General features: G+C 37.8%; 1 protein-coding gene across 1 annotated transcript in view; it reads left to right on the top strand.

The window, feature by feature from the left end:
- LOC135215175 (calpain-C-like) overlaps positions 1-24,597 on the top strand; it is a 51,760-nt gene that overhangs the window by 6,029 nt on the left and 21,134 nt on the right. Inside the window, exons 2-3 of the mRNA XM_064249649.1 lie at positions 4,813-4,956; positions 15,614-15,683. Of these exons, the coding sequence (XP_064105719.1) occupies positions 4,819-4,956; positions 15,614-15,683 (208 nt within the window). The 5' untranslated portion in view covers positions 4,813-4,818. The remainder of the gene's footprint in view (positions 1-4,812; positions 4,957-15,613; positions 15,684-24,597) is intronic.

Here is a 24,597-nt window from a genome sequence, read left to right as displayed (position 1 = left end):
GAAGGACATTTATGTACGTGAAAGTACGAGGGATAAAAAGACGGTGCACTGAACATCGGAGAATCTACGAAGAAGTATTGTAGAGGGATTAGAAAAGGTCGATGAATAACAGGAAAGGAAAGGAAGGCAGACAGTCTTGTAGTAGCGGTATAGGTAGGTAGGTAGGTGGTTCACACAACCTGTTGCTCTGAGCGCTGCTCTTTTGCTCGGCGGTTGAAATCGTGCTATCGAGCACCAGTTCCTCTTAAAATAGACCCAAGTTTGACAGAGAATATTCTTCGTGTAAAACTTTTCGTCAGTGAGCGAGAATATATTTTTTGCTTATAAATGTATAGGCTGATAAGCCACTAATTCCAGCGTTTAATTGATGTTAGTTTTATGAATTATTTTCTAATTGCTGTTGTAGCACAGACAAATAAATCATGTACGCTGCTGAACATGTATGAATTACAGTAATTGTATCATTAATGAATTTTCCTGGACCGTTTTCTTGTTGATTAACCCAAGAAAAGAATTTTTTTGTTACAAAATCCTTTTACGAACAATAGTTTAAAGATTATGTATCTTAACTAGACAGAGCATGCCTTTATATTTTAGTAGACATGTGAGATAGCCCAATTACAAAAATGTAACTGGTGATAAACCTTGTATATTCGTCTATATGCTTTTTTTGGCGAGAGAGAGAGAGAGGGTGAATCTAGTACCATTTTTATTCTTAAAAGCTATAGATGCAAGATATACAAGGATAAACAAACAACGTATTAGACAATCAAAAGTGATTGTCGTCTCTGTTGGTTTGACCAAGTTGTGAGGTCCACACTAGGCCTTTTGCTCCCCTTTGACACTTTACACTTAAAAACAATCTCCTGTTTGTTTTATTTTTTAAAGTTGCAAATATCTGTACAGGAAACTGCTGCTGTGGTCCTCAGTAGTTGATAAAGAATTCTGCAATAAGCCTCAAAATGCTTGCTTTTAGACTAGAGTAGAGTGATATATATTGAATTTAATTGTGATGTAAGGTATAATAAGAACATTGACATAGTGGACACTAGATTGTACCAACCAGTGTCTAATATTTCTCTCTGCATTGACATAGAAGTTTTACTTTCAGTTTAGATATCAAGAAAGTACTTTTTTCCTCAGTTGTATACTGTTTATACAGGTGTAGCCATTTGTAAGCATCTCAAAGAATCACAGTAATTTTGTTTTATTTTTGCATTTAGAATAACACTGTAATGTCGAATTGAAACATGCAGGCTATATACAAGAATCGATGACCAAAATTCCTAGGCAGAAATACGAAAGTAAGAGATAGGAAACCAGAAATTGAATATAAGTTTAATATTACGAAACCAATATCGTTTCTTGTAAGCTCCCTGCGTCTGTGTGTCTGTCTGTCTCTCGTATCTTAACCTGTAAAGTTTTTGCTATTTTTTTATATTTTCTGCCTTTTTGTAGCTCAAGTGACACGAAAAAGGAAAAAGAAAAAAAAAATAATGTGAGAACTGTCGAGACGGAGGCTAGGTCCCACTGCACCGCCAAAGGTTTGGAATACTTGGGTAGAAAGCGGAAGACTCCGTGGTGGAGGTTAGGGTGTAGGGGTAGGGGTAGGGTATAGGAAGGCGTGCCCAGCTCTTGCCCATCCTGGAATGTGGCGGGCGACGAGGAGGAGGAGGTTTGGTTATGTCAGTGGTGTGGGATTGGCACAAAGCAGCGCTATTTTATTATTATTAATTCTCTTTTTTTTCGTATTTTTAAAAGCCTGTCATGGACTGAATGAAGTAGGTCTAAGTTAAGGGTAATTTCGCACGGTAGGTTTTAATCGAATTAGTCTTGCCCAAGTGGTGGAATTTTTGGATTTCACTTATATATATAGAGAGAAGAATATATATATAATATATATATATATTATAATATATATAATATATATTATATATATATGTTATTATTATAATTAATTGTTATGCTGCATCCTCGTGTGTCCATTATTTTCATTGATTTCTAAGATTTAGTTTCTTAAGTTTGTCGCCTCCTTAGGAAATATTTATGATTTAGGATGAAATCAGCCACAGTTGTAGCTTTCAGGAGTATAACGATGGTATTTTTTAATCTGAAAAGTATTTTTCATCGTTAGAGGTCGTTGAATATCATTCATTTAGTCATATATTCCCTTGACTAGAGCTGCTGCTGGTATTAATACTAGTATACTTGGTGTAGTTCAGGGTAAAGATAGTGTTCTTTGAAGGCTTATTGATATAAATTTGTCAAAGTATACAAGATCTGTTGCCCTCTGTATATGAACACTCTAAGATTTTTATTTCTGAGGTCACCTCATGATGTGACAGACTCTGGTAAGATTGTAAGGTCAAGATCTAGCAGAGAATGATTCCAAGTACCTGGTTTGTGAGTTGAGATTAAACTGGCTTGTGCTAGCACTGACCCCTTCCCTTAATGTGACCTGGAGTTGCGGTAAGATATGGAAAGAATTAGGAGAACTGGTGTAGAGACCCTCTTGACTGTCAGTAAACCTCAGACTTTGTCAGAAGACCCTCAGACTTTGTCAGTAGACCTCAGACTTTGTCAGCAGACCCTCAGACTTTGTCAGCAGACCTCAGACTTTGTCAGTTGACCCTCAGACTCTGTCATACCCAACTGAGGCAAGTGGCCCATCGACCAGGGCTTAAACTAAAGTCATGGATGGGTCTGGATCATCTCTACCTGTCCCAGTCAGTGATCCGAATGTTCAGTTATGCAGAGGGGTGATAGGACGATCCTGCAAGCTGGCTGGAAGCTCTTCCCATCGTTGGCACCTTTCTGCTCACCTGTCCTGGTTGCTGATTAGGTAGGCTATAAGCAGCGAGGCTGAAGGGTGCGTCGTTCTTGAAGGACATGATGCTCTTGGGGGCTTGACGCTCATGGTGTGGTTGTTGCTATGTTCGTGTACTTGTTGTCATGACGACTGCATTTTGCTGGATGTTGACAGAAGGGTGTTAGCAAAGTGACGAGACACCCGAGTTTTTAGAGTCGATACATAGACTATGCTGGACATAATGTATTATAGTCGCGTCTTAACGAACTCTGTAGTATCAAGAGTAAGAGACGCGTCAGTCAGTCCAACATATCCAGTTCTTAACGTCTCCAAACATAGTTTTTGACAATTGTACACTTAGTCCATTCTAAGTAAAAGGGTTTTAGAAGTCTGACTACTATATTCAGCAAACTTTTAAGCTTCCAGTTCTGGTAATTTAAGTCTGGAAATTGGAGTTTATTGCGTCCAGCTCACTTGGATGTGGCTGGCTATGGACAAGGCTAATGATTTAGTCAAAAACAGTCACTTTTAAACACCGCTATAAGGAACATAATTTTTCTTGAAAAGACATTTCCGTTTACATTAGGCCTTGTAGGGAGGTAGTGCCTTCAGTGCACCTCACCTGGTGCAATGTATGCTGTATTTAAGGGTCTTTGCAGCGTTCCCTCAGTCCCTAGCTACAACCTCTCTTCATTCTTTTTTTTACTGTACCTCCGTTCATATTCTCTTTCTTCCATCTGACTTTCCACCCTCTCTGACAGTTGTCTCATAGTGCAGCTGCGACATTTTTCTCCTGTTACGCCTTTCGAAACCTTCTTACTGTCATTTCCGCTTCTGCGCTGAATGACCTTATAGGTCCCAGCGCTTTGCCTTTGTGCTGAATTATATAGAACAATCTCTGTATTAGGGTAGAATTTGAAGGGGAACTTGGCAGTTCTTAAGGAGTCAGGCTATTAATAAAGGAAGACACAAGAAATGTTAGCTTTTAATGTTAGATACCTTAATTTTTAACTAATTTCATCACGAGCAGTAATTTAGACTGCAAGACGAAATCTCCAGAGTAATTAATTCCGACGGGAAATTTATGATACGCAGATATTAGTTGGATGAGTTAAATATAAAGAGGGTCATTTTTTAACATCCTTCTAAGGTCCCAGATGTTGAGAACTGCATTCTGGAAGTTTATTATGGCTACTGTTCTGTGGCATATCATGCACTGTATCTTGTAATGGAAAATGGTAAAGTGTAACTTCATTCTATTATATGAAATCGGTTTTATTTTTTGTTGCCTTGGCGTTAATTATGATTTTTTTTTTTTTTTTTAAGGATTTAGTGCCTTGTCATTCATTGTTTTTATTTTTTTTATTTTTTGAAGGATACAATAATAAACTCGCCGTTAATTTTGATATTTTGTTCTTTTATTTAATTTTTTTGAAGGATTTGTTGCCCTGTTATTAATCATGTTTTTATTTTTTATTTTTTGAAGGATACAATAATAAACTCGTCGTTAATTTTGATATTTTGTTCTTTTATTTTTTGAGGGATTTGTTGCTTTTCGTTAATTATGTTTTTATTTTTCATTTCTTGAAGGATACATTTATAAAATCGATTTTATTTTTGTTCCCTTGTCGTTAATCATAATATTTTTTCTTTTCTTTTATTTATTTTTATTTTTTTGAAGGATTTCTTACCTTGTCACTAATTATGTTTTTATTTTTATTTTTTGAAGTATGCATTATAAAATAGATTTTATTTGTTGCCTTGTCTTTAATTATGTTTTTATTTTATTTTTTTGAAGAATACAATAATAAACTCTATTTTATTTGTTGCCTTGTCTTTAATTATGTTTTAATTTTTTTTATTTTTCGAAGGATACAATAATAAACTCGATTTTATTTGTTACCATGTCGTTAATCTTGATATTTTTTCTTTTATTTATTTATTTTTGTACAGGATTTGTTGCCTCATCATTAATTATGTTTTTATTTATATTTATCTTGAAGGATACAATGGACGAGTACGGTCGAGTGGTGAAAGGGTGCTCCGAAAGAGGAGAACTGTGGGAGGACCCAGACTTCCCAGCATCGCAGACGTCCGTCTTTTACCACCAGACTCCCCCCTTCACGTTCCAGTGGAGGAGACCTAAGGTAATTAGGGCGCCATTTAACTTTTGCACCCTAAAAACTACTGAGGCTAGAGGGTTTCAAATCTGTAACTTGGCATGTTGATCATCCACCGTCCAATCATCAAACGTACCAAATTGCAACCCTCTAGCGTCAATAGTTTTTTATTTATTTTTTTGTATCGTATTTTGTCCGTCCATCCGCCCACAGATCTTAAAAACTACTGAGGCTAGAGGGCTGCAAATTTGTGTGTTGATCATCCACCCTCCAATCATCAAACGTACCAAATTGCAACCCTCTAGCGTCAATAGTTTTTTATTTATTTTTTGTATCGTATTTTGTCTGTCCATCCGCCCGCAGATCTTAGTAACTACTAAGGCTAGAGGGCTGCAAATCGGGATGTTGATCATCCACCCTCCAATCATCAGACATACCAAATTGCAACCCTGTAGCGTCAATAGTTTTAATTTTTTTTAAGGTGAAACTTAGCTTTGGATTCTGCGTCAGGCAGCGCTTGCCGGAGCCACGGGACGCGCCCTCACTCCACTGCATCGTAATCATTTGTCGGAGTGAATTTTACGTCTCAAGAAGGATATCAACATCGCGTCTGATTGTGATATCTTTATGGACGAGGGAATTTTTATATTATATTCTTTCATCAGTCAGTATCAGAGAGTCAGAGACGGATGGGTGGGGGGAGGGAAGCTGAACGCTTTTCTTTTTTTTTTTTTTTTCTAGTTTTTTTTTATATACAGGATAAGAAATTTATCTCAGTTGTGCCTGGTTTTAAAAAAGATCAAGTACTTAATTTGGACGTAGACTGCAGTATTGGCTTAATTTAGACATAGAGTGTGTAAGTACTTAATCTAGGCATAGGCTGAATAAGGACTTTCTTTTGATATACTAGACTGAATTAGTACTTAATTTAGATGTAGACTACATATGGACTTACTTTAGACGTAGACTGAATATGGACTCGATTTTGGAAAAAAAAAGGATGTAGGACTTTGATTTTGAAACTTTGATACCGTTAACACTGAATATGGACTCGATTTTGATGTAGACTGAATATGGACTTGATTTACACGTACACTGAATATGGAGTTTAGACGTAGACTGAATATGGACTTAATTTAGAAGCAGACTGATTATGGACTTGATTCAGAAGCAGACTGGATATGGACTTAATTTAAACGTAGACTGAATAAGGACTTACGATAGACATAGACTGAATTGGTACTTAATTTAGACATGGACTGAATATGGACATAATTTAGACGTAGACTGAACTTGGACTACACAGGCAAGAACGTACCCCCCCCCCCCCCCCCCCTCAAGTTTCGTGATGCCCATGGCTGCACAGGAATAAAATTTCACAAGACCTCAGTCTTTGACCTTAACATTTGAAATTTAAATGTCAATTCAGGCAGGCTTCATCATTGCACACTTAGGAGAATCGAGCATTTCGCAAATGTGAAGCATTTGACCGGAAATTCTTCTTGGACAGAGTCACCTAGACTTCCTATCAACCCACTATAGGATTCCAACAGGAAATCTATCAACCCACTATAGGATTCCAACAGGAACAGGAAATCTATCAACCCACTATAGGATTCCAACAGGAAATCTATCAACCCACTATAGGATTCCAACAGGAACAGGAAATCTATCAACCCACTATAGGATTCCAACAGGAAATCTATCAACTCACTATAGGATTCCAACAGGAAATCTATGAACCCACTATAGGATTCCAACAGGAACAGGAAATCTATCAACCAACTATAGGATTCCAACAGGAAAAGGATCTATTCAAACTTCACTAAGGATTCCAACAGGAAATCTATGAACCCACTATAGGATTCCAACAGGAACAGGAAATCTATCAACCAACTATAGGATTCCAACAGGAACAGGAAATCTATCAACCCACTATAGGATTCCAACAGGAAATCTATCAACCCACTATAGGATTCCAACAGGAAATCTGCCTGCACCACACATACACAGAGAGAGAGAGAGAGACACACTTAGTACTACTCATACTAAAAACAAGGAAATAAAAAGGACACAAATTAAACATGTTCATACATCATACATTCTCATTTATAAACGGAAACACAAAATAATTGAACAGAGACATAGCCTATAAATTCAGTACACCAAATAAATTGAAACGTGCTAAAACCTACGGTCAAAGGGAGCGTCGTTTCACCAACGAAAATTATAATAAATACGCTATAATTTATTAGAAATAATTTTCCTATACCGTTTAACATGCGCATTATTTATTCTTTACATTTTAATTCTAAAAAATAACAAAGTAGTTCGTAAGCTTACTCCCCGAGTAGGCGAAGATACTCTCGACTCTCTTTTGAAAGACCCAGAGGAATGAATATACGACCAGATGCTGAGAGGCTGGTTCGTTTTCGCGGTTGACCAAACTGCTATTCCAAATATTCAAAGCATCTCTTGCTCTTCTTCTCTCCGGCTTCTGTCACGAAGCCACAAGTTAAAGTAACACAGATGAGAGCGTGTGAGCGTTCGCGAGACGAAGACTTTCCCCACAGGGTTCGTTTTTTATTTTCGTTAAGTCACCGCGTGTGTTTTATTGTGTAATTAACTTACGTGGTTAATAAGTAAGATATCAGCGTAGGCCCGTGAATCTTTCAGCCACAGCCAGGTTGCGGCCTGTCCTATAGCATTGCCAGACGCACGATTGTGGCTAACTTTAAACCTTCAATAAAATCAAAGCTACCGAGGCTAGAGGGCTGGAATTTTGTATGTTTGATGATTGGAGGGTGGATGATCAACATGACAATTTGCAGCCCTGTAGCCTGGGTAGTTTTTAAGATCCGAGGGCGGACAGAGAAAAAAAAAGCCATCTCAATGGTTTTTTTTTTTTTTTTTTTTTTTTTTTTTTTTACAGAAAACTAACAAATGCAGATGACTTATTTAAGAAAGCGTCAATCCTTTGAGGAAACCGCGGCACCAATGGTCGTTATCTGCAAGGTTAATATCCGTATTTCTCTCTCTCTCTCTCTCTCTCTCTCTCTCTCTCTAGAAGATCTACGACAATGCAACTCGAGTGGCAGCAGTGGCAGCAGATTTGAACTCGTGATGACAGAAAAAAAAAGATTCATACGCAGGTCAAAGTCGTCATAATAATGAAGAATATGAGACATGATTGCCGTGTTCCAGGACTTTCATAATTTCTCTCCAATTACCTTTCTCCTTAATCGTCTCTCTTCACAGTAACCCCCTGGGAAAGTTTGGTTCAGTAATGAAAAGAAATCATTTCCCAGGGAAATGCTTTATTTCGTAGGCAATTTCCCCCTGGGGAGTCGAGACGATCCTGGATTTCGTATATGGCGGTTAAATGGCAACTTTAGACAGTGATTTTGATTGGCCTACATTAGAGAGTTTCTTGTTATTGTCATGAGAGCGAAAGTCTCGGCTTTCTCTTGGATGATGGGAGTAAATTATATCATTATATGGCGTTTCATTCATTTATATTGTAATGATGTTGGTACGTTCGTGCATCGGTGAAGTTGACATTGAATTGTTGCCAGAGTTTTCAGTTTTCTTTTTCGTCCTTTTATTGCTCTTTTGGAGTTTTTTTTCTAGCTAGAAAGAGGCTGGGAGCTGTTGTGAAGATAAACTACTACTACTACTACCCATCCTCCTCCTCCCCCACCTCCCACAGTTTAACTCCATTCACCGAGTCGTCTTCATCATCATTGGGGGGTAGAACTGTAATATGTTTACGGAAACATGGCCAATTCACGGTATTATCCTGATCGGGCAGTGAAGAAAGTTTTAAAAATTTATTTTCCTACTATGACTGTGTTCTTTAGAGATGATGGCAATGGATATGCTTGTTGATATTTTTCACCCTAGAATTGGTGAAATTAGAGTTGAATTCTGATGAAGAGATGGAAATCAGATATGACTATTGGTATTACTTTCCATCGTAGAATTTTGGTATTAGAATTAATTCTGAGAACGCTTATGGTAGTGAGATATGATTATTGATATTTTCAATCGTAGATTTTGTGGAATTAGAATTAAATTCTGATGAAGATGATGGCAATGAGATATGATTATTGATATTATTTCACCGTAGAATTGGTGGATCAGAATTAAATTCCGATGAAGATGATGGCAATGGATATGATTATTGATATTTTCAATCGTAGATTTTGTGGAGACTTGGCGTATCCTTTTCATTGAAACGGTGACTTGAAAAATGTCAAAGTTTAAGCGTTCGTCATTGGTGCTATATAAGCTTAAACAACGAAAGATTATTTTGGCTTTTATTTTGAAATGAATAACTTAATCGTTCTCGTAACCTATCCTAAACCATCAATTGGCAGCTCTCTGCATTCGGTAGCAGCCTCGGTAACCAATCACGGTACCGACCGACTCGTCAGAAATCTGGTGCATTTAATAAAGAAAAGTAATAATAATAATAATAATAATAATAATAAACGACAGTTCTCTCCGAAGACATTTGAAGTATCGCCCTCAAACTTGGCTAATGAACTCGAAATAGTCGACAAATTGGAGGTAAGTGGATTTGCAGTACCGGGTTCCGGAAGGAGTTTATAAATGTTATGCTGTTTTCCTTCTGACGGGGAGGGCGCGGTGGCGCCCGGGGCGGGGGGGTTGTCATAACTTTGCAGCAAGGGTTGTGGTGGCGGTGGCCTGTGGTTGGTACAACCTACAACGCTCACCCAGTCCTATTTCTTCTTTTCTTCTTCTTCTTCTTCTTCCTGCCTGGTCGTGGGAAGTTCCTTTTTGTGTCTGCCAAGAAAAAATGTATATTATATACATACGTATATTAATGTATATATACATTAATACACATTATATATACATACATATGACTGCTAGAAATGTCCTGTCACAGAAGAATTCTATCCAATAAAAGGATCCCATAAAAACGCCAGAATATAGAAATTAATTACTATTACTTCATAGACAGCATATAGTACTTACTTTCTATATTTTTGCGTATTTATGGGCTCCATTTATTAGATGCATACATGTGGTACAGTCTCTCTCTCTCTCTCTCTCTCGTCTCACTCTCATCGTCCTCCCAGTCTCTCTCTCTCTCTCTAGAAATAATTCGCATGCCAGCATATGACGCTTCGCATCACCTTTTACACGTAACATTTGAATTTTAAATATATCCGACAGCTTCGTCATTTAAACGTGCATGATTTCTGCGCACGTCCCAATTAATACTCGTACGACACGTGCCAAGAATGACGTACTTGTAACTCGATCATTCTGCTGTTTCCATTTAAAAGTTATGCGAGTCCATAGCTAGGAGTCGATGGGCGCGTTCAGTGTGTCACTGGGGGGAACAGAAAACAGTCAGATACGACAGGGTTTCCAAGCTGCTACACTGAAGGCTCGTCTACGTTATATATAATCTTTCAATACATAATGTGTACTCAAGCCTTAGATTTGCCTTGGTTATTATTATTTTTCCATAATTATTTCTTTTTATTATTCTTTTTGTGTCTAAAACCCGAGAGACCTTAAATATGGCATAGGTCACTATATACCACATATATAGGGTAGATCACTGTATACCTTAAATATAGCATAGGTCACTGTATACCACATATATAGGGTAGGTCACACTATACCTTAAATATAGCATAGGTCGCTGTATACCATATATATAGGGTAGGTCACTGTTTTCTATAATTGCAGCAGAGATCACTGTATACCATATATATAGGGTAGGTTACTGTATAACATAAATATAGCATAGGTCACTGTATACCATATATATATAGGGTAGGTCACTGTATAACATAAATATAGCCTAGGTCAGTGTATACCATATATATAGGCAGGTCACTGTTTTCTATAATTATAGCATATACTACTGTTTCCATATATATAGGATCGGTCACTGTATAACATAAATATAGCCTAGGTCGCTGTATCCCATATATAGGTAGGTCACTTTTTTCTATAATTATAACAGAGACCACTGTATACCATAAATATAGCACAGTTCACTGTATTCGATAATTACAGTATAAGATCACTGTATACCATAAATATAGCACAGGTCACTGTATTCTATTATTGCGTGATATAGCATTAATTGGAACACCTGGTGTCATTTACATGCACTGATGACATTCACTGCTTCGTTAATCACCTGGATATCAAAGACAAACTTTTTATCTGATGAATCCAAATCAACCTAGACCATATTTGACCTAAAATAAGCGGGATATTGCCTTAACATTAGTCTGTGATTTGTATTGATGAACGGTGGTGGGCATTGCATATTGAGAGAGAGAGAGAGAGAGAGAGAGAGAGAGAGAGAGAGAGAGAGAGAGAGCCACTATCCGTTCTGTTCACTAGATGCGACTAAACTTATCACACCTTACATAGTACAAATAAAGACCTCACATAGTACAATCAAGGACCATACATAGTAACAAAGGCCTTTAACATAGCACAAAAAACTGCAATACATAGTAAAAAAAATGGTGCCTTACATAGTACAGAGAAGGCCTTACATAATGCAACGAATATTGTACATGGTACAAAAAAAATGTCCTACATAAATAAAATGCCTAATATGGTACAAAGTATGCCTTACATTAGTAGGAAATAAATGCCTTACATAGTACAATAAAGGCTATAAGTCTTACATAGTACGAAAAATACTAAACATTGCACAATAAAGTCTTACATAGTACGAAAAATGGCCATACATAGTACAACAAAGGCCTTACACAGGCTTGCTTACATCGTACAAAAAGAACTTACGTAGACAGAAGTGCTTTAGAATGGTACAAAGGATGCCTTACATAGTACTAAAAATGTCTTACACAGTACAAAAAAAGGGCTTACGTGGTACAGAAATTGCTTACACGTTAAAAAAAAGAAAAAAAAAAAAAAAAAAAGGAAAAAAGCTTACACGGTCCCGTAATGTGTCCCAGGGTTGGCGTCGTGAGGTTCCGCGGACAAAAAGTCCCCCCAGTGGGCGACTGAATGACTGTTAACATAGCGGAATTTTGTCTGGAGAGAACGGCCTTGGATACCTCTTTCATACCACCATTATTATTATTTTTTTCCCCTTGGCGATTTCATAACGGTATTCATATATATTTTTTGTTGCAGGAAGTAACCGATTTGGTCGCGAATGTGGTGGCGTATTCGTTGAGAATATGTTTGGGATCATTTTGACGATGTGATTAGCGTATTCAGCGAAAATAAAATCCTGTTAACTTTCCAAGTATTATAATGTGTAAGATACAGAGCAAAATGGTATCAATTTAGTACTATTTTGCAGTCATTCATTTGTATCTCTCTCTCTCTCTCTCTCTCTCTCTCTCTCTCTCTCTCACATTTAAACACCAACTCTCTGAAAGAGGGGATAATTTCGGAGGTCATTTTAAGTCCGTTAGTCACGGGTTACAATGATACGTGCGTCGCCATCTTATCAGTGTTGCCAATATACTAAGTATCTCAGATGTTCAGTAGGTCTTAGACATGTGCAGTTTAGTCTTATAACACGGTGAACTTTGTATATATATATATATATATATATATAAATATATATATAGAGGAGAGAGAGAGAGAGAGAGAGAGAGAGAGAGAGAGAGAGAGAGAGAGAGAGAGAGAGGTCGCCACTTAATCGACCCCAAGAGTCGCGCGCCGCGCGATTAAGACGTTGCAAAAGCCACACCAAACAATACAGGGGGAATTGCGTCATGCTGTAGTCAATAGGGGAAAGTGTGTGAAGAAACAGCTGTATAGCCTCTCCACCTCCACCTCCACCTATCTCCTCCTCCTCCCTCCTCCAACTTCTTCCTGTGACTTCCGCCTTTAATTAGCCTATTCTGGCTCCTTCCTCCCCTTCCAGAATTTCCTGGCGCGTTATCTGCCACACTTCAGGGAAATCATGGCGAATTTTGCCTTTAAACTCGATGAAAATAAACAAATATAATCGTCCAGTGGTATATTTGTACTCAACATTCACGTTAATGTAGCTTACGAGATCAAAATTGGCTTTTTTGGGGGAAATATTTTCAATAATTAATAAAGGTGCAGCACGACTCACGACGTAACACAATATGGCAGACTTATTGTCTCACGAGACAATAATAGTCATTAACCCACATTAAGAAAATAGTAAAAAATAATTTTTGGACGATTTTACTCATGTAAATGAAGGAACAGCTGTGAGTATGTTAGCGAACTCTTTAATCATCAGTAACATATTTAGAAATGGTTTTAAACGAGCACTAGGTCTAGTCCTTCGTTGAATGAATGCAGTACAACCTAGAAACAGTTTTATGCAAGTGCTAGGCCAAGTGTTTTGTTGAATGAATGCAGTACGACCTAGAAACACTTTAATGCAAGTACTAGGCCTAGTTCCTCGTTAAGTTTGATGGAAGCGCTAGGCCTTGTGTTCGTTGAATGAATGCATTACGACCTAGAAACAGTTTGATGCAAGCGCGAGGCTTGATGCTTCGTTGAATTAGTGCAGTACGACCTAGAAGTTTGGTGCAATCGGTTGAACCTACTGGAAGCAGTTTAATACAAGCCCTAGGCTTAATGCTTCGGTGAATTAGAGCAGTACGACCTAGAAACAGTTTAATACAAGCGCTAGGCCTAGTGTTCGTTGAATGAATGCAGTACGACTCAGAAACAGTTTGATTCAAGAGGTAGGCCTAGTGCTTCGTGGAATCTGCAATACGACTAAAGTGTTACTCCAAGTGATGAAGAGAGACGAAGTATTGAAATGTGAAGGCGAAAACTCGGCAACAATAAAGGTTTATGAAGTCGGCGTTTGACTGACGTCGATATTTAGAAAGTAGGGGGGGGGGTGGCGGGGGGACGGTTTTCCCTATGCATTGTGTTCGATGATACAGAATGAACCCGCCGGTGGAAAGTGGCTTAGAAATATCTGGATGATGATATATTTTATCAGTGGTTTAAAGTTTCTTTAACACAGCTTATTACTGCTCGTCGCTATTATGTGTAGATAATAAATTGACATTGAATAACTGCTGGTTGCTTTCTTGCGCTATTAAAGGCAATTTAAATTGTCGTTCTGTGCCGTAGGTTTGTCCCTTTTATATATAGATATATATATATATATATATATATATATATATATAATATATATATATATATATATATAATATATATATATATATATTCATTAATTACAAAAAGCTACAAAAAGTAAAGTACTTCATTTAGAGAAAAAGTGGTAATATAGGGGAGTAAATAAACAGAAAAAAACAATACGCAGAGGAGACTATCAGGCTGAAAATAGCAAAGAAGAATGGTGACCGAGAAAGTCTGATGAAGAGAGAAACAGAGGAGAAGCAGATTAAGAGTAATGAAATAGAAAGTGAGCCACCGTTTACCCAAATGGAGGAAGGAAGCAGGAATTTGGCCAAATTTGGATGAGTTTAGGAGTGTGTTAATGTTGCCAAAATTGAAAAAAGCATGTGAGAATTGTTGATAAGAGTGGATACAATGATATAAGTAAGGTTTAAGGGTTGAAATACATGAAAAGCAAGATCAACATCGTTAATTTAAATTAGCTTTTCCAAAAAGGAGATTTTCTCACCGATGTATGTTAAACTGCTGCTGCGTCGGTGCTGTAAACACAGCAGGATCTGTGACAGGAGGAGGGAATTTTAGCGGAAATGACAGAAACTGCCTCAGTCATCCGTAAATGTCATTTATAATATTATATTATATTCAGGGTCTTCCGCCATGGCTTCCTTGTATTGTTCAGTAAATGCTTAGAACCTGAAGTATTCTCAGTATTCATATATGACTTGTGTCTGGTATAGTGGTTAGTGTCGTGGTAGGCCAGTCAGATATAGCAGGTTCGCGCCTCCCTAGTGGCGATGGAAAATCACTGGCTCTGGGTCGTGATCAGTTACCGCTGCAGTGTGGGGTCTGCAGTGGGAGGTTGAATTTTAAGTTAATGACCAATGTGTGCTTGTTCATGTTAGTAGGTTTCATCTACTGAAATATAATAATAATAATAATAATAATAAACGTTATAGTATTTCTCACGGTTGTTTGCATTACATTTCAACAGACTGTTATTAAACATTACATTACCGATAAGGTGTTATTTAGGGGTATGATAAGGAAACGGCGATTTTCGCTTACTCGGGGAGTAAGCCTACAAACTACTTTGTTGCTGTTCTTGTTGGGGTGTAGGAAAGGTCTATGGAAGAGCCTAAAAAAGGTCTGAAAAAGGTATTTCGCGTTGAGTTGAAGATACAGGAATTATAGGATATGATATTTATGATTTATTTATTAGAATGAAAATGTAAAAAAATAGTATGCATTTAAACAGTACAGAACAGATTTCTAATAAAATATAGCGAATTTATTTTAATTTTACCTGGTGAAACAGTGCTCTATGTGACCGTAGATTTTAGCACGTGCCCCCAAGTAAGCTGGAGGTCGGATCGCTTATTTTTTCTTTCTTTTTTTTTAGCTTTCGTGGTACCTACACGTGAGGTTCCAACTAGTACCCTTTTTAACATCGAATTTCAGTTTTCTTAAATCGGCCTCTCTCCCAGAGAACAGGTACTGAGGTTGTATACAAAAGAATAGTGGTATTACAAGAGTTAACATATATTTCTTTTCTTTTTTCCAGGAACTGTCCTCCAGTCCAGTCTTCATCCGGGAAGATTGCTCACAGTTCGATATCGTTAACGGCAAATTAGGTAAGAGTTTATATTATATGAGTTCTTAGGGTGTAATGTATTACGCACGATAGGGAACTAGTAAGTCGCCGAACCATCGCTTACACTGAGCCAGGCAGGAGGGACTCTGTATTCAAAAGGAATCTGTGTCAAAATAACTATCTGGTCTTTTGGAAGAAATTCCAATTGTTGAATATGACAAACATTAAATTGTCGACGTTAGACTTTCATCTAAGAAACAAAACAACACTTATGTCTTTGCTAGTTATTGAAAATGCTAGCGCGGTTTGGGAAAGTAGAAATGGTAACGGAAATGTAATTTGTAGAATAAATATTATTAGATGTAAATTCAAATTTTCCAAATACGTCTTGTCAAGACATTGCAAAATGAACACCTTTACAGATGAATTTGTAAATACTCGGTAAATAATATTAAAGAAATGTAACGATTATTGTAATACTGTTACAAATTAACAAATGAAAAAAAATCATGAACACACCTCGGCCGAAGAACCAGATGAAAGCCAGTCGAAAGGTATTACGGAATAAACCCAGAGGAACTTGGTATTTTCAAGTATTTGTGGCTTTGCAGGGTAAATCCTAAGATATTAAAATCCAATGTTAAATGTTTAATGTGACAAGTCAGACCTTGAGTACAATGTACAGTAAATGGACTTCCCTGACAGGTAGTCTTAAATTGAATACAATGTACAATAGACTTCCCTGACAGGTAGTCTTAGATTGAATAATTTGAACAGTAAATAGACTTTTCTGACAACTAATCTTAAACTTAATCAAATGTGAAAAAAAAAATTATTTTAAATTGCGAACGAGTAGTGCGCCAAACACGTGAACTTTTATCCAATGATCAACACCATGATATTTACGTAATTTTGTGTGTGTGTCTGAAGAGTAGTGTTTTTATTTTTTTGTGAATGGGACTTCTTATGGTTAGCGAAGAGGTGGTTTGCAGTCCACAATCCCAATATCCCCTCAAAATATTCAAGTTTAATTTTGTTTGTTTGTTTGTATGGTGTTTTTACGTTGCATGGAACCAGTGGTTATTCAGCAACGGGACCAACGGCTTTACGCGACTGCCGAACCACGTCGAGATTAACTTCTATCACCAGAAATACACATCTCTCACCCCTCAAGGAAATGTCCGAGAATCGAACTCGGGCCACCGAGGTGGCACGCCAACACCAAACCTACCACGCCACTGAGGCGCTGATTCAAGTTAAATCTACGCTTCTATAAACAAAAAACGAGTGGTAATGGAAGACGGTCACTGATTTCTCTACCTATATATATATATATATATATATATATATATATATATATATATATATATATATATGTATATATATATATATATGTATATATATATATATGTATACATATATATATATATACTTATATATATATATATATTATAATATATATATATATATATATATATATATATATATATATAGTGAAAAATTAGGTTATCCTGTAATTTGAGAAATACTGGAATCATTCGAGAAAGTTATTCTTAACTTTAAATAGAAAATCCAAGTTGTCTGACTTGAAATGATTGTTTGATAGACAGCAGTGAAAGCTACTTGACTATGTCTTATGTAATTAATCCAAAATAAAAATAAAAAATAAATAAAAAACAAGGGTGCGTCTCATGGCTCCGCAAAGCGCTGCCAGATGCACGATTCATGGCTACCTTTAACCTTAAATAAAATACAATCTGCTGAGGCTAGAGGGCTGCAATTTGGTATGTTTGATGATTGGAGGGTGGACGATCGACATACCAATTTGCAGCCCTCTAGCCTCAGCTGGTTTTTAGATCTGAGGGCAGAGGGAGTAAAGTGCTGACGGACAGACCAAGCCGACACGATAGTTTTCTTTTACAGAAAACTAAAAACCAATAAATAACTCTGCCTCATTGTGTAAGAGTATTTAAGAATGTTTTATGATAATGTTGCGAGTGTTCACTTTTAATTATGCTGTGCGCTAATTTATTTAGACGGTACTTAAAGTTTTATGAGTCTGATTAATTGAAGGAATTTTTTATTTTGGGCGGGGATGTTTCAGTGGGAAGTCTGAACCGAAAATATTACCGGAAAAAATGCGGTTTTACAGACTTTTTTTATTTACTGTACCTCCGTTCATATTCTCTTTCTTCCATCTTACTTTCCACCCCCTCTCACAATTGTTTCATGGTGCAACTTCCTCGTGGCTTTCCTCCTGTTACACCTTTCAAACTTTTTTTATTTAGTGTCAATGTCCCCTCAGCGTTGAATGACCTCATAGGTCCCAGCGCTCGGTCTTTGGCTTAAGTTCTGTATTCTATTCTATTGATTTATTGTAGGCTTATGAGGTCGTAGATGCATAATAGTGGTTATCTACTTTCGACGTGGGTTGATTCGCGTTTTTTCCTTTTTATTTTAATTATGAGGTCTTGGATGCATAATAGTACCCATCTACCTTTGATGTGGATTGATTTACGGATTTTTTGGGTTGGGGGGGGGCGAACCCCCTATCTTCCCTCCCCCTTTTTTTTAAAGCCTCAACCGCTTCGTTAGCCGTGTAATATCTTATCATTTTACGTCCACGAATGAAAGGTATATTTCGCGCAACCAATCCGGCGAGAAAGTCGGACAAACATTTTACGGTTTCGGCCAGCCTTTGACAACCTTTCCTCCGATTGTAAAACCCTGTTAGAGTCATAAAGTTATCTAACAATAGAATTGCTCGGTTGCAATGGTGTCGGCGAGAGAGAGAGAGAGAGAGAGAGAGGGAGGAGGGGGGGGGTCACTTTGCGTCGCGGTGCACGAACGGAGTTAGAGGCAGAATTTGAAAGGAAAATGGTTTCGAATATATTTTGGTATTTTAAGGCTAGGTTGTTTCGTAATGTATACAGGCAAATGGCGCGTTTTGTGTTGGTTTTAAAGTCTGTGGTTTTTTTTTTCTCGGTGATTTACGTTGCAAAAGTTAGCAGTTACTTTTCTTCTTCTTCTTCTTCTTCTTCTTCTTCTTCTTCTTCTTCTTCTTCTTCTTCTTCTTCTTCTTCTTCTTTGATGAATAATACAATATTCTTGTGGTAGTTACGAATGATTACCTACCCTTCGCGTGACAGAACTTTAACTTTATTTTTAATTGTTATTATTTTAGCGTTTGTCTGTCGAAACTGCAACTGTTGATCATTATGGGCGTTTCAGTTTATCACAAAAGCTTGAAAAAAAAATCTAAAAATAAACATCGATTATTTTTTGTAAGTTGTTGCGTGAAAGTGATTGCACTTTTGAAATCCATTTAGTTATAAGTACTGGATAATCAACTTGCCCGTTTAAATATTTCATCGAGTCAGTATTGCATTAAAAAGAAACTTATATTGAGCAAATGAAAATTAAATGACGGTCTTATCCAGGTATCGGAAACACTACCAATAACCTGTTTAACTTGCGTCAGATTGCTCACGCAGCCTGGGACTTATTAGTTCTCTGAATTATATCCCATTATGTATCGTTCCTGTTTTGCCGAACTGTTGTAACCCCCCTCCCCCTTTTTTAAAAAGTTTTTTGAGTTTTCCATCCAAAATAATGACTGTTTGATGCTCTGTAACATGTATCAAAACTTCAGCTCTGTGTTGTCACACTTTCCAACCGAATGTCCTCAAAAGACGAGCAGACTAGAATCTCTTAAAAGTATCAAGATCGTCGAACCCCATTTTCTCAGAACGGGGACAAAATGGAATCACTTGTTACCTGTTCACGTCTTATCCAGGCCCTGTACCACTTCCATAACGCTCTCGGGACCTACATTATCAAATTTAGTAGTTTATTCATCAGATGTATTTGATAGCACTGCAGAATCTACATTCACTGTTTGATCTTCCGTATCATAGCATCAGACAATGCACTGGAGAAATCGTGCATCTGTCCTTAACTTGTATATGAATAACACCTAGATTACAGCATCACATAGAAGCAGGTCTAACTAGGGTTATGTATTGTCCTTAGCTGATTACAGCGTCACATAGAAGCAGGTCTGACTAGGGACCTGTACTGTCCTTAGCTGATTACAGCGTTCACAAAGCAGGAGGTCTAACAAGGGATGTGTACTGTCCTTAGCTGATTACAGCGTCACATAGAAGCAGGTCTAACCAGGGACATAGACCGACCTTAGCTGTATTATTTACTATTATTTACGAGTGAAATCTCATCACACATGAATACCTATAGCCTTGTCCCAGCCTCGTCTCATCCGGTGGCCGTGAATCTAGCATGCGTCATGATCAGTGACTGTGGTTTTAGTCTTGTCGTGGTTCTATCTGGATTCCTAACGTTTCCACTAGTTTCATTTACATTTGGTCAATGTTCTATTGAGTTATGTATCGTACGTTAACATTCTTAAAAGCAGACTAATGTGTTTTTTCCAGTAAATCGTGGTGAACTGTACATGGCTGCGTCCAAGCAGATTTTAATACATTACTTGTTTTTACTGTAACTTCGTTAATTTCAATTTCATAGCCTACTGTAATTGATAAAGGAACGTAATTTTATAACCTTGTCGTAATGCTTCAAGAATGAACAGACTTTTGAATAAAGGGTATTGTTGTGGGGGGTGGGGGGAGAGGTTACGGTGAATTTTAAACAGGCCGAACTTTTCATTGTGTTTAGGCACTGTTTTGCACAAGTTTAGACACACAAGGACAAGCTTTGAATCTCTCTCTCTCTCTCTCTCTCTCTCTCTCTCTCTCTCTCTCTCTCTCTCACCTGACCAAACAAAATTGGAATTGGTGGTCAAGCCATTCACTCGTCGTAGTACATTATACTACCAGTAGTGGTGAGATACGGTTCCTCCCCTGCGACCATCGGCAGTAGATGTGAGGACCCGTTATTTTTTAATGGCTACGTCTCTTCTGAACAGTGTGGCGTATTTCACCCTCGTTTTCCTCAGTTCCTACAAGTCAAACGATGCTGGTTACGTAATGCCTAATTCTCTCTTCATATTCATCTGCTCAGTCCCAGAACCTGTAGTTTAAGGTTGGCTGAGAATCAGTGAGCATTCTACTGATGTCTCGGGTATTGGGGCATATCTGCATCTTTTTCTCTACCCACTAAGTTGTATTAGGCATGATGCTAGAATGTCCTCAAGAACGATGTTTGGTTTCTTACCCTTTGCAGTCTTTCTTCCAGTTTTCTTGTGGTGCTTCTCTCCCAAATCCAGTTTTCCAGTGATGCTTCTCTCCAGAATCCAGTTTTCTTGTAGTGCTTCTCTCCAAAGTCCAGTTTTGTTGTGGTGCTTCTCTCCAGAATCCAGTTTTGTTGTGATGCTTCTCTCCAAAGTCAAGTTTTCGAGTGATGCTTCTCTTTAGAATCCAGTTTCACAGTGATGCTTCTCTCCAAAGTCCAGTTTTCTTGTGGTGCTTCTCTCCAGAATCCAGTTTTCTAGTGACGCTTCTCTCCAAAGTCCAATTTTCCAGTGATACTACCCTTCACCCTTTCCAGATTTCAACATTTGTGTCTGATTTTACCGTAGTATAAACACGCCTATAGCTACACTCAGGAATCTCCCTCGTTTCAATGCCACTCTGTATACCATTCCTTATACAGTAATTTATTCAAGTCAGGTCTACTGTAGAGTTTCTTGCCTCTCCGATGACCAGGAAGCCAACTGGGTGGAATCATAGTCATACAGAGTTTTTAGTCTTGGCATTGCAGACGAACTGGCCCATGATGTTAATTCTTGAACTAATCGTTGCCTTTTATGAAAATGTACTGATTCAGTGTATATAAAAACAAGTACAAAATGCATCGAATTTTCTGTACATCGTAATAAGCGAGGCCACCGAAGATACATCTATCTTTCGGTGGTCGGTGTAAATTGCTGGTGGTGGCCTGGTATATATCGTTGCCAGACGCATGATTACGGCTGACTTTAACCTTAAATTTAAAAAAAAGAAAAAGCTACTGCGGCAGAGGGCTGCAATTTGGTATGTTTGATGACTGGAGGGTGGATGATCAACATACCAATTTGCAGCCCTTTAACCTCAGTAGTTTTTAAGATCTGAGGGCGGACGGACGGACAAAGTTGGCACAATATTTTTGTCTTTTCAGAAAACTAAAACTTAAGTCAACCTTTGAAAATGCAGATGTTCTCGAGTCTCATTTTTTTAACCGCCAAGAGTAAACTCTTAATTGCATCTTCCAAGATATTTAACACCATCTGGCATATGGCCCTTTTTGCTAAACTTCTGTATAAGGCTCTACTTACTTTGCAAATTCTTGTTACATTTTAATTTAAATGACTTTTGTCATCTGTTGCAGAAGGAAATTATACTTACTAATACTACAAAATTCTTACAGGCGTTCCTTAAGGGGGCTTTGTCTAGCCCACTTGGTTTCGCTCTGTTTCCAGTTACCTTCTTGCAAGTTTTATTTAATATTTTATCAGCAGTTTGTCCCTCCATATTTATTCCTCCACTCTTTTTCCTCCTATGTCCATGAGAACTTAAGAAAATGCAGAACAGATAACTAATCTTCGTTTGATGCCTCGAAGACACTTTCTGCTTGCTTCTCTGTATCTTCTCTCGGACAGTTTTTCAGTCGTATTTCATGAAAGTGTAATTCATAATCTCCTGCCAACTCTTTGGGTGTCAGGGATACATCAAACGCGTTTTGGTGAAATAACATAGTTCACTTATTCAGTCTGCTGCTAAGATATTTATGCCTTCAAGTTGACGTAAGCATTATTCATTCCTGTTTGGGATATTTCTGCAACTTTTGCCTCGCTGGCAAAATAAGTTCAAAAGCATCGCTCGTACATCGCCTAGATATCTTCATGTATAGTACTCAGTCTCTCCACAACAAAGCGTCCTTGCTGTCTCTCGTCTGTTGTCATTTATTAAAGCTCCCATTCCAAAGAGCTGACGGGAAAAACGGGCCACCCTTCATCGCAAGACCTTGAAACACACTCATCAAGCCACGTCTTCCTGCATTCTGTGTGATGCAGTGCCTTAGATTGCTTGGTTTGGCTTTGCGGTTTCTTTTTCCCCCAAAGTGACTCGTCAGTTTCGTTCTTCTAAAAAGTAGGTGTGTGTCACCTCCAAAAAGTTAAACACCACCTTTTTACCCCTGCCCCTTCGCTTCCCTTCCCTTCCCTTCGTCTTGTCTCTGATGAGCGGGTTACACACACATGCCCACTTTCGTCTACTATTTTCATTTTTATGTTTTTTCCCAAAATTTGTGTAAGGACTTGATAACGGATAGTGATGTGACGACGTTTTTTTTCTTTCTCTATAGTAAGTCCCTTTTTTTCGTTTTTTATAGTGTTATAGGCTTATGTTATTTGCGCTTGGTGTTGTATTTTTCTTGATGTTGTATTTTTCTTTGCAAGAACAGAAGAGATTACTGTCCACTTGGTTTATTTTGTATTATGTCTCTTTGCGGACAAATTTGTACTAATAATCGTATGTTTTTTGTCAATGACATAACTAACTAGAGCAACAGTTACACGAATTATTAGGAGAATTATTCTCTCTCTCTCCCTCCCTCTCTCTCTCTCCTCCCTCTCTCTCTCTCTCTCTCTCTCTCTCTCTCTCTCTCTCTCTCTCTCTCTCTCTCTCTCTCAACCTGTACTTAATTGCGTCTTACTTTCAGATATATATATCGTACTTTTTACTTTCAGATCCGCCATTACTGACCTCCCCTGAATGATGCAGCAGTCCAGGGCCGCTTTAAAGACTTTTTCTACTTTTTTCTTTTTTTTATCTACTGGCTCCATTACGTTGACCTGTTGACTTTGGTTTTTTTTATATACATTGCTTTTATCGAGTCGTTTAATACCTTATGAAGTTCATTGTTATGAATATCGTCAGTTTTAGATTTAACTTGGATGTTTTAATTTGTATAGTTGCAATGTTTTATGTTTTTATATTTCTCTGGTAATGTTGCATCGTCCTGTGTCCCAAAAGCACAGTTTCACCAAAAGACTTGAGTCTTTTCGACCTTCGGTGTTATGATTCCAAAGCATGACTTTCTTGTTTCTGGGACACTTGTCTCTGGAAACAAGTCCACAATTGAGTTCCTCTTTTGAGATACGACTCTTCTGATTATCGAGGTCTCCCATATGTCACCAGAGAAATAGCAGATGTGGCTTCAGTGAAATTGTAGATCGACACAGGAATTCTGTCAGTATTCTCTCACTCTTATAGCTGATAGGGGACCCTACGCAGATTCCGTTAAGGTACTTATTAATCTAGTTTGTAGAGAGATACATAGCGTCAGTTTCGCCCAATGTCTCGCAGAAGGAAAACAAAATACTGCAGGCATTCACAATTGGGGCAGCTACAAGCTAAAGATGAAGATACAGTAACTAGATTCAAGAGAATATCCGCGTCTTTGAAACAAAATTTGCAGCTCGAGGCTGGCGATCTTTCTAGAGAGTAGTCATCAGTAATCCTGGTGCCTGAAATGTTGCAAGGATTTTGCGCAAGCGTCTGTAATTACGGCCCGTATCTCACCTTTGAACGATAGGTCTGCGTCTGCTGAGAAGATAGCTGGTGATTTTCCAGAGTTCTCTCTCTCTCTCTCTCTCTCTCTCTCTCTCTCTCTCTCTCTCTCTCTCTCTCTCTCTCTCTTATTTCTTAGGAAAATTTGTGACTCTTCTAGATGGAATCAGGTCAGGTCACTTTGTTCAGGTCTTGAGTTCATTACCTCTGGAACCCTTCCTGACCTTTTCGAATGGATTACCCTTTTACCCTTAACTGGCATTTTAAAATAGTTCTGTTTTCTTAACTAATATGAAGAGGAACTCGCCAACTTATTGCTTCGTGTAAAATAGTTTTGTTTTTATCGTAAATCCAAAGTAGACAAGACAAAAGCAGAATGATCAGGACGGCGAGAACAATGGATACAAAACTGCAATCCTCAGGTTAAAC

The sequence above is a fragment of the Macrobrachium nipponense genome, chromosome 5 (assembly GCF_015104395.2).
Source record: "Macrobrachium nipponense isolate FS-2020 chromosome 5, ASM1510439v2, whole genome shotgun sequence".
In the NCBI taxonomy this organism is placed as follows: Eukaryota; Metazoa; Arthropoda; class Malacostraca; order Decapoda; family Palaemonidae; genus Macrobrachium; species Macrobrachium nipponense.
This window is presented reverse-complemented; position numbering and strand designations above follow the sequence as displayed.